The sequence below is a fragment of the Lipotes vexillifer genome, unplaced genomic scaffold, assembly GCF_000442215.2.
Source record: "Lipotes vexillifer unplaced genomic scaffold, Lipotes_vexillifer_v1.1 scaffold1262, whole genome shotgun sequence".
Lineage (NCBI taxonomy): Eukaryota > Metazoa > Chordata > Mammalia > Artiodactyla > Lipotidae > Lipotes > Lipotes vexillifer.
The window spans coordinates 390030-408033 of record NW_006775022.1 but is presented as its reverse complement, the minus strand read 5'-3'; the positions used below and the strand labels follow the sequence as shown (position 1 = coordinate 408033).

The window sequence follows — 18004 nt, the reverse complement described above, 5'->3', positions numbered from 1 at the left end:
TTTTCTCCTCTTTCCCTTCCGGAGCCTGAGATAAACTCTCTATCCAGCAGCTGTCAGTGCAGAAGACCTCGCCTGGTGCTTCTGTCGTGGCTTATAAGATGGACATGGATGCTGGTTTGTCTGATCTCCTCATTTAAGTGCCCATTCCTGGTGGATTGCTAACCTAATATACAAGGTAGGGCAGGGGCCAATGCAATGCCAAGCAGAGCAAAGATAGTCTATCATGCTCCCTGCCTATGCACACAATTGTAGGTGACCACACACCCCTGTGACCTCTTATTTTTTTCATCATTTTTTCTAGCCTTTTCTCAAGCCCACACTTTGCCTTTCATGCTCAGGCTGTGGTTCAGGAGAACTTGGCAGCAGTCAGCTAAAAGCTAGATGAATACACTGAATTATTTTCCTCTAAAAGAGCTGACAGGATGAAAAGGAAATGAAAGTTCGTTTCCTCCATCAAGGCTGAGGAGTTAGTTTGAGAAGCTTGAGTTCCAAGGCTCATTTCCCCGAGAAGGAAATGGTAGCCCAGAAAGGCCCATTTGTGGACAAGAGAAGGAGTTGATTCAACTGTCCTTGATTTTTAAAAATCACACAGAACATTTGATGGAAAGATCAAACATTTTCTATAAAGAGCTAACTGACCTTCAGATGTGAGGCTGACCACTATTGTGGTGTCTATGATAGTGTTTTCCTTCCAGAAAGTGTAGATGGTAAGTCTGGATGAACAAAGCAGGGCCGGCCATGTAGCTGTGTGTCTGTCATGTCATGTGGGACAGGGTACTAGTAATGCTCAAGTACAAAGTGTCAGTGGATTCAATCCGTGTTGCCAAACCAAAGCCACCTCCGAATAGGCACCACACTTGCGTGGAATTAATGCCAGTTCCCTCCGCGTGATGGGAGGGAAAGTGCGAGCTTAATCTGTATCATATGTCTCGGAATAGCTCCAGACAGACAGACACCAGCCTGGAGTGAGAAGTGTGGATTTTTCAGTTACTAACGTTTAAAGGGTAACATTTCCTCAGTTTCATAAAACAGAATGAAGGCCTTTTTCGGGGCCTGCTTTAAAGGAACTCTTGAAGGCGTTGCTTCTGTAGGCATTCACTGCTGGTAGGAAAAATGACACCAGCAAGTAGAAATATCCTTCCTATTAGAGGCAGTCCTAGTTTCACATGGTACACAGGCAAGCTGCTTAAACAGAGACAGGAAAAGCCTCAGTACCAGGGAATCCTTGGGGAAGTGGCTTATGGGCTCTGTGAATATCTGAAATTTGCATACAAAATATTGAGTAGTGGTGCATCTTCTGACGGTTCATAGCCTTCTTCAGATTCTCAAATAAGTCCAGAAAAGTTTAGAAGCTTCCCACCCCTTCCACCCATGTAAATCCAAGACAGGTTCAAAAACCAATGTTGACAGAATGGTCAACAGACAACAAAATAAACAGAAGTTATAGGTGGATCTTAACTGACTGAAATGGGAGAGGACTTCGTAAGCACAAAAGGAATGGGCGAATTCACCAAAGATTAATAAATTAAATATTAAAAACTGGAATTCCTTTTATACCAAAAAATAGCACAAATAAATAAAACTGAAAGACAAATTAGGGAGATGTTTACAGTAAATTACTGGAAAAGGGTAAATATTCTTAACCCATTAAGAAAATGAACTGTAACAAGAGGGAGGAGATATGGGGATATATGTATATGTGTAGCTGATTCACTTTGTTATAAAGCAGGAATCTGTTATACAGCAGAAATGAACACACCATTGTAAAGCAATGATACTCCAATAAAGATGTTAAAAAAAAAACCAAACTAACAAATCAGGAAGAAAAAGTCTCTCTCACAGAGGAAAAAAAATAGGCAAAGGATGGGAACAGACAGCTTACAGAACAAATACGGTTAACAGCAGCTGTATGCTGGAGCTATAGCAGCTGTATGCTGGAGCTATAGCAGCTGTATGCTGGAGCTATAGCTGTAACCAGCTCATGTCAGCTGATTCTCTACTTCTTGTTCAGTGACATCACGTTAATAACTTGAAATTGATCATGGTGGAATTTTACAGCAGAGAAATTACCTACAAATCAAGGCTTTTTTTTTGGACAGCCAATTTACCAGCACACCATTTGTTAATAGATATACAAAAAGCAGTTCAAGTGTCCTGGCAATCAAAGAAATGCACAAAGAAATGAGATCTGGACAAGATGGAATAAGCACATTTCACCCTATTCCTCCTGTAAATTATAACAAAAAGGCCTGGAGAAAATTCATAAAGCAGCTGACATTCTAAAAGTTGCAGGAAAGTAAATGGACTGGCTAGGGACCTCAGCTCAAGGAACGACCCAGTAGTGAGCCCTTGTTTTCTGTTTTCCCCTTCTTTATATCTTGGCCTGGGCTCTGGAGAGGCCCCCATCTGGAAATGCCAATAGCAATAGACACACACACACACACACACACACACACACACACACACACACACACAAAAGCCGGAGGAAAGCCTGCTACCTTTAGCTAAAAGAACAGAAGGGTGGCCCAGTAAGAGCAACATTTGACCATACCTGACCTTACTCTACCTCTGGGTGGGCACTAGGAAAAAGCCATGCCCTGCTGTCCCCACTGGGCACCACATCCTGGGGCTGGCAGAGCCCTGCTTTCCATCCCTCCTTGCAATAACAGACCTCATCTCTTCCCTGGAACAGAGACTGTGGATGGAATTTTTCAGTGGCTCTCTCATCACCATAAAGACCAGAAGGAAGCAGAACAACAGTTTTCAAATGTTGCAAGACTAAAACAGTTAACCCAGAATTTTATATTCATTGAAAATATTCTTCAGGAATAAAGGTGAAACAGACATTTTCAGATGAAGGAAAACTAAGAGAATTTGTCACCAGCAGACCTGCTTTCGAATGGCTAACTCGAATAGCTGAAGGAAGTTTCTTCAGACAGAAAGGAAATGATAACAGAAAGAAACCTGGAACATCAGAAGTGAGCAAAGAATGGAAAGGGTGACTATATGAGTAGATACTGTAAACCATTCTTCTTAAGTTTAAAGAATTATGCTTGATGTTTTAAAGCAAAAATGACAACATCTGAAGTGGTTCTCACTACATAAAGGTAACACTTAAGACACATCCATATCTTAAAGGGAGGGGGATAAAGGGACCTAAAAGGAGGTAAAGTTTTTACATTCCACTTGAAGTGATGAAATATTGATACTAGTAGACTGTGATAAATTATGTACCTATATTGTAATCTTTAGAGAAGCAGTTTTCAATCAGGGGTGACTTTTGTCTCTCAGGGAACATCTGGCAATGTTTAGAGACACGATTACACATGCTACTGCCATCTATAGTTGGTAGAAACCAAGTTGCTGCTAAATATTCTATGATACACGGGTCAGTCCCATGCAACAAAGAGTCATCCAGCCCCAAATGCCAACAATGTTGAGGTTGAGAAATCCTGCCCTAGGGCAGCCATACAAAAAAAGTGCAGACAGACAATATAAACACTACTGATGAATCAATATGGAATAGTGAAAAACGTTCAACAAACCCACAGGAAGTCAGGAAAGAGGAGTATGATAAAAACATTAAAATGGTAGACTTCAATTCTAACATATCAGTACTTACATTAAAAGTAAATGGTCTATACGTATCAGTTAAAAGACAGTGACTGACAGAACAGATGAAGAAATACACGACCCAGCTATATGTTGTCTCTGAGAAACTCATTTCAAGTAAAGTGACATAGGTAGATTAAAAGTAAAAAGATGGAAAAACACATACCTTGCAAACCCTAATCAAAAGAAAACTGAGGTGAATATATTTATGTGAGATAAAGTAGATTTTAGAACAAAGTCATCAGAGCTAAAGGACATTACATAATGATAAAAGGGTCAATTCACCAAGAAGACACAATAATCCTAATTGTTTTGTACCACGAACAACAGAGCTTCAAAACACATGAAGTAAAAACTGATGGCCGAGAAGAGACGCATTTATAGTTGGAAACTTCAACATCCCTTTCAGTAATTTATAGAACTACTACACAGAAAAAGATTTTTTTTTTTATGTATCAAATGCGCAAAGATTTGAAATGTTAATACTCAGTACTAGTACGCTCTGTACTAGTATGGGAATGTAAGTGCGTATCCATCCTGAAAAAATGTTCAATTTATACATTAAGACGCTTAAAATGGTTATACCATTTTTCAACCCAGTATTTTCACTCTTAGGAATCTCTCCAAGGGAATAATTAAAGTGGTCCAAAATTTATCTATCTAGACCTTCATAAGAGAGCTATTTATAATAGCAAAAATTGGAGACATCCAAACATGCCCAGTAATTGGCAAGCGCTTAAAAAAGTATTCTATATACACATACAGTGCTGTCGATAAAATAACATTTTAAACAATTTTTAATGCCATGGTAAATGGGAATGACTTTAAGGCAAAGAATTAGTATATATATAAATCAATATACATAAAGAATAATCTAAATTATGTTAAACAGACATTTAAGTAAACAAAAATTGATAGAAGAAAATATAACATAGATAGCAATGAAAAATGACCAGTGATTATATCTTCGTGCTTTTCATTTGGTTGCTTTTACTTTTTTCCCCACCTCCAGTTTCCCATTGTTCATGTCATAACAAACTGTCACTTCCAAAAACAGCATAAAAATGAGGTCATATACACAAAGTGTCTTATACACTCTTGCATCTGGTATGGAGAAACTGAATCGGTGGTAACGTTTTTGTAAATAATTTTTGAAGGTGAAAAAGGTAAGAAAGTATGCCCATTATCATTCCTAAAGTGATCATCTCTGTTTTATTGCCTGGACCTAATTATTCACAGTGCCACCTGTCATTCTCAAAAGTATCATGGTCTAGATGACAAGTTGAATGGGCACCCTCACTATTCGGAATAGAAAAGATAAAAATATTCCTAATAATAACTAAAATATATTGCACCATAACTAGACACCAAGCACTGTACTAAATGCTTTACCTGGATGATCTTGTTTATCCATCTCAGGAGCTGAATTATCTCCATTTTATACAGGTGCTGAGAACTTAAGCAACTCGCCCAAGTTGAGACTAGCAAGTAGCAGAGTCTGGATCTGAATGATCTCCATCAAATTAACAGCTGAGGGCGTACCTGGGCCTGTCTGAGTGCAGGGTTGGCCGGCAGGGGTCTGGCAGGGACGCAGGGCACACGAGGAGCCGGGTGCAGGGGCGGGAGTCCTCGCTGAGAAGAACTGGGCAGAGGGGCGGCGTCAAGGGCTTTGAGGGGTCTGCTGATGTCCACATGCTGACACTGCGGCAATCTCCTGGGATTGTCCTGCGGGGTCAGAGCAAAGAGCCATGATGTGGTCATTACTGTGTAATCCCTGGAGGGACAAGCACTGCTAACTCATCTGCTCTAGCTGCAGGGGGAGGGCAGGTGGAGGAGGGAAAGAAATCAAGGGATTACAGCAGAGGGAATCTATTATTATTGATGTCAGCTTCAGGATTCTAACAAACCACCCTCTCCCACCCCCAAACCTGGAATAGTGGGGTCGCTTTCTATCTAAATGTTTAAAAACTGGTTTAATTCGTTAACAAGAAGGTGCAAGGCAACCTCAGGAAGCACCAACACGCATGAAGACACAGACCAGATCTTAAGGAAATTCCAAAGGACTTGTGAAAATGAGACGTAGTTCAGTGTACACAAGGCTCGATAAGAACTGAGGAAAACTCCTGGGGAAGGAGCTTCGGGGCGGAGGTGAGGGCCTGGGTCTGGAGGACCGTCTCCTGCCTGGTGGCCTTGTTTTTAGCGACAGATGAGAAAGGATGCAGCGTGGGTCTCATGTCCCCTGCACCTCCCTGCCTCCCTCTTTTCTTCCTTTCTTTCTATAAATAGTTTTATTGAGGTTTCATTGACTATTAATTGCATATATTTAAAATGTACAATTTGGTAAATTTTGACATAGATTCACACCCATGAAACCATCACGGTAAGTAAAGCGATGAACATATCCATCACCCCATCATCCTTCCCTCCCACGGCCCCCCCTTTCTCCTTCTCCCAGCAACTACTGATCCGATTTCTGTCACTATAAATTGGTTTGCATTTTTCTAGAATTTTATATAAATGAAATCATCATTTTTGGTCTGGCTTCTTTCACTCATCATAATTACTCTGAGATTTATCCAAGATGTAGTGTGTATCAACAGTTCATTTTTTCTAATTCTGAGTAGCATTCCACTGTGTAAATACACCAAAGTGTGTTTACCCTTTTAACCTGTTGATTGGTATTTGGGTAATTTCTGGTTTGTGGCTCTTCAAGATAAAACTGCATCTTTGGCTCTTGCAAATGAAGCTGTTTTTCCTGTCTCCCACGGTTAGGGGTGAAAGGTGATAATACTTATTAGGAACGGCCGTCTCCTCTTTGGAACCCAACCCATAGGTACATCAAAAACCCTTGGTGGGGGAGCCTAAATATCAGAGTGCACACTAGTCATAATTCACCAAAGGGAGCAGGAAAGTGAAGAGACAGTAGGGAACCACGAGGTACTTTGGTTTGAGGGTCCAGCTCTTTGAAGCCATAGGTTGGACAGAGCTTTTACAGCCCAGGGCTGGAGCAAAGTGGGCCCGACCAAGGGTTCAGTGTAACTCTCAGAAATACCCTGGGAGTAGCAGTGGGCCACAGAAGCTCTCCCAAACCCAGTCAGTGGCATTCTCAAATCTCAGAAGGGGTCCAGCTGCAGGAGCCTGCCCGGTCAGCATGCCCGGTGGGCCTCCTAGGACCGTGGCCACCTGGGTGACTGGAGGGATGATGACTATGTAGCATGTCCCGCAGGGCACATGGCCTCAGTGGGACCTGGCACCGTGAGCCTCTTCCAGTGCCAGCCATCACGTCGGGAAGCCCCTGTGGTCCCGAGGGTGCTGACCCTGCGTCTCACAGCAAGAGGCCGCGGGGTCTACTCCTGCTCAAGCTCTTACTGAAAAACCTGCGTCTTCACGCGTTTGCTCGCTTTTTTTTTTCTTCTTCTTGCGGTACGCGGGCCTCTCACTGCCGTGGCCTCTCCCGTTGCAGAGCACAGGCTCTGGACGTGCAGGCTCCGCGGCCATGGCTCACGGGCCCAGCCGCTCCGCGGCATGTGGGATCTTCCCGGACCGGGGCACGATCCCGTGTCCCCTGCGTCGGCAGGCGGACTCTCAACCACTGTGCCCCCAGGGAAGCCTCGCTTCTTGTGTTTGTTCAAAACTCACCTTAGGTGTGTTGGAAGGTGGCGGCTTCCTCATCGGCCCTTTGCTGAGGTGGGTAAGGTGAGCCTGACTAGGCTGGGAGCCACTGGACGGCCGGGAAGGGCGCACACACCTGCAATGCAATCCCAGACGCGCTTGGCGAGGGCGCTGTCCCCTCTGCCTGACTTGACTTTTTCTGTTTTGTTCACAGTGACACGCAAAATGCAATTCACTTCTTTTAACTTAGTGTGGTAAACATGCAAGAGAAAACTTATCTAACACTCTCACAAGATTAAAACATAAATATTGAGTTTCTTCCCCCCAAGCCATTATTCTGTTAAATTAGTTCTTGCAATCTAAGACACACAGCTTGGGACACCTGGGAGACATTTCGCATAAAGCTGGCATTTTAGCAATGATGTCCTGGAATAAATTTGGATCGAAAGCTACCCCATCTGATAAAAATGTTTTAATATTCCATCTTGTAAAAAGTACCAATGTAAGGGTGGGAAAAATACACCAGTGGAATTCATCAACATCCTGCTTATTTATGTAACAAATTGCAAATAGTTTGAAGGGAAAGTGAAGGGGGCAGCTTGGTCTGGAAGAAATGTTAAAACACCAAAACCAACAGAAAATCTGACCTTTTCTTTGCTAAGGAAACACAGTGCGAAGCAGCCCATTGCACATTCTTTCAAATGCCATTTCTTGAAAAGATGACCCTAACCCAGGGTACCTTAGCTTTTCAATGGTGGTTTTCTTATCTGTAAACAGCAGTCGTATCAATGTCTTCCTTTTGAGATAAACCACAAATCCAGCAGCAAGAAGACACAGTATGGTCACCAGAATTCCTATGGTTAAACCTTGGTTACCTGAAACAAAGCGCATTTGACTTAGAGAAGGAGGCATATAACTAAAATATGGGGAGTATCAAACTGTGACATTTACGGCAAAATGAACTTTGAAGGAAGGACCAGAAATGGAGTGAGTAAATCCCTGGATGGTGCACTGATCAATCAGTGTCACTTCAAAGGGCGTGTCTGAGGTGCAATCTGCCCTCTGCCAGTAGTCATTTCTGACATGTCTGGAACTTGCTAAATGGGAATACAGTCTGGCCAGTGGGACCATATCCCTGGTCACACGGGCCCCCCAGGCATGACAACAGCAGGGGAATGGTGGTGAAAGTAACAGGGAGCTGTCACTGGAATCCCATCAGAATTAAAGTGGTCCCCAACCTGAAATCTTCCCAGCCCCCATTACAAATATGCTCCTGGCGGGCTCTTTCCTTCTCTCATTCTTTGGTGTTGGCGTCTATTTTTGTTTTTTGTATTTTTTTTTAGACCAAGACCTTACTTCTGGATATCATCAAATTAGAAGGTGAAAAAGCAAACTCCGTTTAAATGCCCTTGGGTTCTGTTTCGTTATGTTAGGGACTTAAAAACGCAGCCTGTTGGGGGGGGGACCCCTTTCTCTGGGAGGATGCTGTTTATTTTATCTAAGGGAACATCCCCCCCCCTTTCTGTGATACGATCCCATTTTGTTTAGTGCAGAGACACGAAGACTCCTCAAGGGTGTGGAAAGGAAGGGAAAAATCAAACCATCCCGCTGGTTTCTAACTGCAGCTGCGGTCAAGGGCCATCTGGGGAGGGCTCTAAATGCCCGGATTTGGAGGACCTGTATTTGCAGTTTCACCAGGGTGGTGAATTCCTTGAGAGCACAGGTCTCAATTCATTTGTCTCTGTTCTCCTGCCAGCAGCCATCAGTCTGTGTGCCCCCTGGTAGGTGCCCTGCAGTCCTTTCGGGCTGCTGGTGACAGCTGTGGAGGTGGCTTCTGTCACCAGGGCTCTCCCACCCCACCTCCAACCAGGACATTCAGCTGGGGAACCAGAGTAGCAGTAGCTCCCACCCGGGGGGAGAAAGCCTTCACACCCTCTCTGTTTCTGGACTTCGTCCCCAGCTGACAAGTCCTAAGAGGGATGTGTCTGAGTCTAAGGCAGACAATCAACACGGGACGGTCTTGATTCACTTGTGTTACTGCAAAAGCCTTGCTCTGGTTTCCTGGCCCAGATGTCCCTCTTTCGAGACTGTGGGCTGGCAGTCGCAGGTGCCTCTGGTGAGGATTCTGTTGTCTCTTAACACAGCTCATTAAAAAGTGAGCAGCAACATGCTTCAGCCATACTTTCTAGTTCCATACTTCCAAATCCCTACGTCTTAAACTGATGAGTTATCAGCCAAACACTGACTGGGCCGCACGCTGAGCTTGCTGCCCCTGCCCCCCAGGCTGCCTGTCACCACGAGCTGCTCAAGCCAGAACTCCAGGCAGTGCCATCCCCGCATCCAGTGCAGGCGCCGCGTCCCATCGAGCCTGCCCCCTGTGTCCCCTCCGTCCCGTGGTCCACCTTCCTGAATCTCACTGTCACCCCGCCCATCACTGCTTCTCATCTGCGCTGGGCCCACCGAGTGTCTCCCAGGACCCGGAGGAGCGGCTGGTGCCTGGCAGATGCTGGAGAAATACTTGCGTCATGAACTTCTGAGCCACAGGCAGGCGGGCGGGCTTGGGGCAGTGAGGCCCAGGGCGCGGCTATGCCCCATGCAGCCATCAGCCGGCTTCTCGTGGCCCCTCTCTTGTAGGTGTTTCGGGGTGAGGAGTGTAAACGTACTTTCTTTTATGATACGACGGCAATGGTGGATGAGTCTGGCTCTTCAGTGGTTTCCATTTTTAAAATATTCTTACTTGGTACAACGAAGAATTGGCAACTCTGTGGGTTCGCCCAAAGTTTAGGGAACCCCCAAGCCTGAGTCCCCCTGGTGTCCACACCAAAAAGGGACCCAGAGCATGTGGCCTGTCTCCCGCCATCCTGTCCAATTCCTTGAATGCCATCTGGCTCACTTGAATGCAGAGGATGGAACAGGTGGCAGGGTCCCCTATGCATTAAAAACTAAAATGCTGCTATTTTTTAACAATAACCTCTTGATGGCCAATTAGAAAATTGACTAAGTTGCAGCAAGAGGCCAGCCATCAAGGTGGGGATGCTGGGCCAGGCCTGGCTTATTACCCCCTGGGATGGATGTATGCTAAGAGGAAAGACCTTCGGGCCCTTTTTCCACTTGCTGCGGGGCCGGTCTCGGGAGCAGTGTTGAGACACGTCCATCCCTAAGCAGAAGGGTGCCCAGGAGCTCACCTCCATTCCTCAAAACACTGTTTCTCCAGATGTGCCTGCTCAGAGGGTCTCTCCCTCCTGGCCCCGTGCCCCCTGCCTGATCCTGTACAGCAGTGTTGTGTCTGTTGTCATGGAAACAGTAGCCAAGCCACAGATTCAACCCTGCCAGTCACAGCGGGACTCAGGACGTATGACGTCCTCCGTAGTGGCGTTAGCCACCGTCTGAGCGTCCAGGGGCTCAGGTGGGCACCTAGGTGGCAGCACAAGTGTGCTCGGGACATTCCTGCCTGCCCACACACCCCCCCCACCACCACCCCCGGCTCACGGTGGGTTCTCTGCACTTTCACTTTAAAGTGGGCATCACTCAGGCCTGCCCCTTAACTGGCTGACAAGAGCTCAGAGAAGACAGTCCTGCGCTAGGAGACCACTTCTCAACGTCTTTGAGGAGGAAAGAACTGACAGTGCCAGCACAGCCACCCTTAGGGGCTTTTTCACGGGTAGACTGTGCCTCAGTCTTAGCTGTGTGACTCTGTGAAAGTTACTTAACTTCCCTGAGCCTCGGGTCCCTTGTAAGGAAAGAAGAATAATGCCAACTTTTGTAAGGATTCGATGAGCTAATGGGTATAAAACGTGAAGCACGGCAGGTAACAGCAGCTCAGCAAAGAGAAACTGCTGCTGTATCTCTGCTGCTACTGCTGGGACCCGCCCCTTTATGAAGAGGAGGGTGTCTTTCTAGCAAGAGCGTTAAAAGGCATTTGACTTCACACCTCTTAGCCCTCGTACACAGAGGCCGGCCTTGACAAAATCCTTTGATCCGACAATGAAGTCATACCCACTTGGCAGTCTGCGGTAGAATGACCTTAGCTAAGAAAATGTCCCAGGCTAAGACCCGGCGAACTCCGCCTCTGAGTAAAGCAGAGCGACGAGTCTCTGCAAAGATGAGGCAACGACTAGAGAGGGTCTGGAAACAGAGAGGCCTCGGGCTGTGTGAGGTCTGCGTGGGGTCCTCACTGGGTTTCCGGCTGTGCACCTGCCCGACGGCTGGTGAGCCCTCAGTCTTGCTTGGAAGGATCCCCCAAGGGCCTGGCTTCCCACTGCCCCCAGGAGCTCAGCCCACTCCCTGGGATGCGCCGTCACCACTAACCTGCTTGCCGGATGGGGCCGCTGTCCTTGCTTCCTCCAAAGCCAAACTTGTCACAGAAGGGAGGGGCCCAGTGGGCCTCGCAGTGACAGTTCTTCCTATTGTTACACACCTTTCGGGCAGCAGAGAAGAAAGACACCAAGAGGGAAGCAGGGTTAGGACGCACGTCCCCCTGGGGCAGCGCTAAGTCTCTGAGCCCTAATTGAGCCCGAGAGCAAAGCAAAGGCCCTGTGGTCAGAGACCCCATCCCACCGATACAGTCAGACTCCGTACACGCGGCTGTGAGGATAAACCCTAAACCCAGCACCACACAGGTGAGCCCAGAGCCCGAGGCTGCGGATTAACATAATGTGCTGTTGTTACATCAGCAGCTACTGAGAGAAGGATCGAGACAATTAGGGCTCACCCACTCCTTTCAACCCCTTTTTCTTCTCAATCTCCATGTCCCTCTTTTTAAATCCAGGAAACCCTCCTGATCTGGCCGAGATGAGAAGCCCTCTCAGTGGTAAGGAGGGGCCCCTGCTTCAGGGACACGGAATCCATGGCCTTGGGCATCACGGGCCGGACAACCCTGGGCACCTTCAGTTGAGAGGCTCGGGGAGGCTGTCACACATGGAATTTGCTGAACTACTACCGGAACCAGTGGAGTACGAGTGTGAAAACAAGAGAGAATTATTTCTATGACAATGAGGCTGAATGCTTTGGGAACGCTGGATAAATGCAAGTCACTAAAAAGAACTTTTGACAAATTTGGAATGGGTGGAACAACTGAAAAATGATCAGGAAAAGCCGCAAAAGACAGGAAGGTTGCTCTCTGAGTGTTTCCCTTCCGCTTAGAGAAACAAACAGTACGTCATAGATGGTGCATTTTGGATAATTTGTACTGATGTCAGGGCCGAGCTACGGATGCGGAATGAAGCCAAACACACGCTTTTATGTTTTTAAGACACGATAAATGTTCCGGGCATTTCTCTCATTTGTGATGTTTCCCTGTTTTCACAGACTCTTTTTTTCTGAATCAACCACCTGCCCCAGATGCTTCCAACAAGAAGGCCAACAGTCAGGAAAGCCTACGATAAGTGAGAAAGCGTGTTTCTATGCAGCTAACGCTCAGTAGAAGAAAGTACCGTGCAGCATAGCCCATGTTGCCTTGAGTCTGCGTGTCCTGCCTGTTTCCTCAGAGACGGTGCTGCTGAGGTACGACTCCCTGGGGTTCAGGCGCTGTCCTGCCCGCCCTGGTCTCCTGCTGCAAATCACAGTCATGTGCCCTTTTGGCAGCTTGTGGCAGAGAGATTACAGCCCTAACACCCCCCTTGGAGGCGCTGCTGGTGAGCCCGGCCTCGCGAGGGAAGACTTGTCCCCAAGTCATGGCCTCTCCAGTGTGTGGATGGGACCCCAGGATGTTGGAGAGAGAGGAGTCCAGGGTCCCTGACACAGCCTTGCTACTAACTGGTCATGTAACCCTGGATGTGTCACTATCCCCACTGGGGCCTGGACTCCTTCATCAGCCAAATAATAAGGCTGCGCTAGGTCATTTCTTCCAGCCATTAGAAAGAAATCTATGATCCAGTGAAGACATTAAAAGATTCCATTTTATATTGACAGTCAGCTACACTCACCATCAACAAACCCATCTGAGGTGACACTGCAATCCTTTATGGTTACAGCACAAGAGTAATTTTAGGCAAACCTCCGTAATTCTATGTTACAATCATTGGTGAGTGCCTATTTTAAAAATAGAATTTGGAGCACAATATCTGTAGAAAAGGTTTCAGTAAAACAAATAAACCACTGGCATAGCTAGTCAAGATTAATATGATTCCACTGGAAATAATTAAGCCCATCAGAAGAAATAAACTAGGTTTTAAACAATTAGAATCCTCTGCGCCCCCTAAAAACTCTCTGAACTAAAATAACAGCCTTCTTTAGTTGACATCCATCGTATGTGATTTCAGGAACATGTGGTCGGTATGTTCTGTCTTCTTTGTTTTAATTCCTTTTGGAAATATTTCAGTTCAGACACATATTCTGAATCTTGGCTGCAGGAGGGACAGCTCTGTTTGAAACGCTAATGAAAAACTCTTCATGAAGGAAGGTTAATGTTAAAATTACTTTGAAGATGACAAAGTCCCTTTTAAAAAAAATCCAGAATGTTAATTTAAAAGATAATTATCACTCAATCTGATTTTCTCTGTTAAATAAAAATCCCATTTCTTATGCTATATAAAGGTCAAAGAAAATGAATGTCTTCAGAAGAAACTATTGAGGAGACAGTGACTGCTATATTTTTACAAAGTTATGGATGGCAAAAATCCTTTACAAAGGAATGATTTAGCGCTGAACTTGCTGTGGGCCGGCTATACAAAGGCAGTTCACCTACTCACCCCTCTGCCGTGGCACTGCACCGCACATTCGTGAACACCGAAGACACTTACGTTCTGACACCGACGATTGAGGCACATCTGCAGAGGAGGGAAACACAGCAAATATCTCAGCCTGTCTACAACCACACGCACATGCATCTAGCTGTGTATTTAAGAACAGAGGAATGGATAAAGAAGATGTGGTACATATATACAATGGAATGCTACTCAGCCATATAAAAGAACAAAATAATGCCATTTGCAGCAACATGATGACAGTTGTACTGAATGAAGTCAGACAGAGAAAGACAAATATCATATGATATCGCTTATATGTGGAATCTAAAAAAACGATACACATGAACTTATTTGTAAGACAGGAATAGAGTCACAGATGTAGAAAACAAACTTATGGTTACCAGGGGTTAAGGAGGAGAGAGATAAATTGGGAGACTGGGACTGACATATACACATTACTATATATAAAATAGATAACTAACAAGAACCTACTGTATAGCACAGGGAACTCTACTCAATACTCTGTAATGACCTATATGGGAAAAGAATCTAAAAAAGAGTGGATATATATATAACTGATTCACTTTGCTGTACACCTGAAACTAACAAAACATTGTAACCCAACAAAACCCCAAAAAAAATTTAAAAAAAAAAAAAAAAAAAGAAGAGGCAGCAAAGGAAAGCTTGGGGAAGACCATCTCTCAGTTAATATGAATAATGCACTTTGCCTTGGACCCGGATATGGATCCTGATGCCTGCCTCCAAACTCAGCCCATTTCAAGACTCACATCAATGTGGACACTATGGAAGTCGTCTATCTTCATGGCATTTTATATGGTTTTGGTCAATCCTGAAATTAGGGTAACTGATTTTCTCATGATTTTTGTTTGGAGCTTGCAATGAAATCTACATATTGCAGCATTTGCCCCTTCCATTAAAAGATGTAGGACAGAACAAAAGAGACTAGTCCTTCACCTGGCCCTATGCAGACTCAAAGACTCCAAGAATCCTTGAATCTGGTAAGGGAGATATTAAAATATGGGAAATTTTCCAAAATACCGACTGACAAGTACTATCGTCGATGACATAAACCATCAACAGAAATGCTCAGCAGAGTAAAACAGACGCTTCCCTTGTATTTCTCAAGCCTCTGCAGAGGCAGCAATTTGCTAAATGGTACTGGGCTGGTTGAAAGAGTTTAGTCTTATTTCAAAGGTGCATAATATAGTCCAGACTCAAGGGATCAGGTTCTTTATCTCCCATAAGATGTTACAAATTAGTGGGGTCAAAGGGAGAAAAGTCTAATTTTTAGATTACAGAAGCATTTTTAATCAAATAGGACCTTCCTATGAGACATTCACCATCTGACCCCAGCAGCTTATCTGAGGCAAGATTAACGCCCTTTGAAAAACGTGCTGGTCCAAGCAGCTCTCAGGGCTGGTGGGAATCTTGGCCGAGGGGACTGTCACATTCCGGCTGAGAAAGGAAATCGTCTGGGGCTGCAATGAACACAGCAGGACCCCAGGCAGAAGCACAGCATATGGGTGCTGCCCTCCCCCAACCCACTGGGCTAGGCTAAGGACGGCTTTCAAAGAACTAGCGTTCTGCAGGCAGGAGATCAAAGCACACTGAATCCTGCACGTGAATGGAAAAGCTCACTGATAAATTGAGTCCTTGGAATTTCAGCGTTCAGATGCACCTGGCCTTAGCTGTTCAGACCACAGTTTAAATGGTGTCAGTCTAATGTCAAGGCTTGAATATAAGCGAATGGGTGTGGTTAAGGAGACACCCAGAATGTATAACATGTTTCACTTATCATCCTGTTTCCTTAAGGATGAAAGCATTTGTGGTGTATCAGGGAGGTGGTGGAGTGGAGGGAAATCCTGTCCTGGTGGGGACTTGTTCTCACCTGGACAGAATGGGCAGAGTCAGATGTGGTTTCAGAGACCCCCCGTACAGGGACTCTGCTACAGGAGATGACTCAGCACCTTTCCTTTCTGCTCTGTGACCTCCACTTCAGTAATGATTTCATAATCATTTTGAAAAGGAGGAGCCTAATAAAAGCATCTTCTTTCCTAAAGTGTTTTATTAACTTGCTATCATTCAGTCCGATGAGAAAGTTTGGTGGGAAAAAACGAGGTGGCAGAATATAAAAATCTCAAAAAATTTTTTTTTCATTTTGGACTTTATTTCTAACTGCCCGCCCCCCAACCCCCAGTATCTCAGTCTATCTTTCCCCCTGATCTCCGAAAGAAGACCCTTTGGCTTTAAGCTTATCCTATCTCTTCCCCTCTCCTGTCCCTGTATGGGGGTCTCTGAAACTGCATGTGACTTCCCATTCTGTCCAGGTGAGAACAAGTCCCCACCGTGCCAAAAACCCAAACCACATTTCCAAAAACAATGTAATATGCTGCTGTGTTTCCTTCCAGTGTAATTTCCTGGCTGGAAACTCTCATAACATCCAGAGTGTAGACATGACTTATTAACACTAAAGAGCTGAGAAAACAAGCTTGATTTCCCCAAATCTGCGTCTCAATGGTCAGACCAGGATCTAGGATTTATTGACTTTTTCTTCTAGGTGCAAAGAACGGAATTTCAGAGGCAACATTCTGAGAAGCGGATTTAGGAAAACAAACCAACCCTGTAACTCAGTTCTCCAACAGGACGTTTCTCAGTGGGCCCCCTTCCAGACTTACATCTGTGATGCAAGGGAGCATATGGGTCTTACTTTTCCATCTGCACACTTTGTGCCGGCAAGCACAAGCCCTGGGTCCGGCATGTCATCGCCCAAGTACACGTGGGTCCCACGGCACAGAATCCGACCTCCTTCCTGCAGGGGGATATTCGTTTCTATGGAAACGGCATTTGTACCGATGACTGGTCGGCTGGCACCTCCCTGACACTGGATTTTTCCACATTTAGCATCTCTGGAAAGGCAAGAACAGACAGTGCTCAAAGAGGAAAAGTCTGGAAGCAGCCCTAAGTGATCTGGGAAGTTCAAAGCCACGTCACGGTCAGGAGGCAGACCCCACCTCATCTCGCACTTGGCGAAGGAACTCTTGGAGTCTTTGCCGCAGTTGCCGTAAGGGTCGCCTGCAGAGTTGACTCTCTCGAAGCAGATCCCGGGGGCAGGTTTAGCACCTGAAACAGAAGCAAAGCAGCACTTTCACCACCTGCAAGTGTTTTGAACATTTTTCTTGGAACAGCACGAGGCTTTCAGGTTAAGGGAAGATATGTTCAGCGTCCCCAGAAATCACACCTGGCATCTTCGCTGATGCCTGATACAAGCCCCCCTCAGCTCACAGCAAAGCATGCATTTCATCACTCCCTCTTCTGGAGGGCTGCTAACTGGGCCCATGGCACGTGCGGCCTCTCCAGAGATGAGGCCTGGCTCTGGGGCTGCACCCGACCCAACCCCAAAGCGGGTGGCTGGCCGGCTGCGGGGGAAGGGGAGGCTTGCTCTCTTGAACAACTCCCACACGACTCCGGTGAGAAAATGCAAGTTAAAGCAGGTTCCAAGGAATAATGATGACTAATGTGAGGGAGCAAAGAGAGAGAGAGAGAGAAGGAGCAACGCGGAGGTCTCACACCACATTTTCAGCCCCACGAAGCTCCCTACTGGAGCAAGCGCTGGCTTCAACGAATGCCTGCGTTTGCAAGGCACAGACTGCTTTCAGAGGCCATGGAGGCATAAAATCTGATGGTCTTTTTACACAGCAGGACAGTGCCCGGTACAGAGGGGCGTGGAGCCAGAGAGCTCAGGAAATGGCCATTTTTAGCACATCTTCCGGTCAAGGAACGAGAGAACATGTACCTGGGGTTTGCGTTGCCAAAGTTCTGAGGGCTCTCGAATACTATCATAGTGGTATCTGTTGAAGACTATGTGAGAAATTCAGGAAAATGTTCTCCATTCTTCAGATAAGCTTGTGCCCTGTGTGGTGCCCTGGGACTACCTTCCTGCCCACACCCGTGTCCTGTCTGGGCTCTTCCTCTCACATCAGCCAGGATGCCAACTTCCCCAAGCCCAGCTCTGCCCCCTGCCCTTCTCTGCACCCTGCTCTGGGGAGGCTCCGCGCGCCTTCCAAGGTGAAAAT

At 45.9% G+C, this 18004-nt stretch overlaps 1 protein-coding gene across 1 annotated transcript in view; it reads right to left on the bottom strand.

The window, feature by feature from the left end:
- Positions 1–18004, bottom strand: part of ADAM12 (ADAM metallopeptidase domain 12) — a 396124-nt gene that overhangs the window by 24448 nt on the left and 353672 nt on the right. The window contains exons 15-21 of the mRNA XM_007449628.1: positions 16943–17051; positions 16639–16837; positions 13914–13991; positions 11533–11641; positions 7964–8099; positions 7252–7360; positions 5155–5337 (exon numbers count right to left, since the gene is read on the bottom strand). Of these exons, the coding sequence (XP_007449690.1) occupies positions 5155–5337; positions 7252–7360; positions 7964–8099; positions 11533–11641; positions 13914–13991; positions 16639–16837; positions 16943–17051 (923 nt within the window). The remainder of the gene's footprint in view (positions 1–5154; positions 5338–7251; positions 7361–7963; positions 8100–11532; positions 11642–13913; positions 13992–16638; positions 16838–16942; positions 17052–18004) is intronic.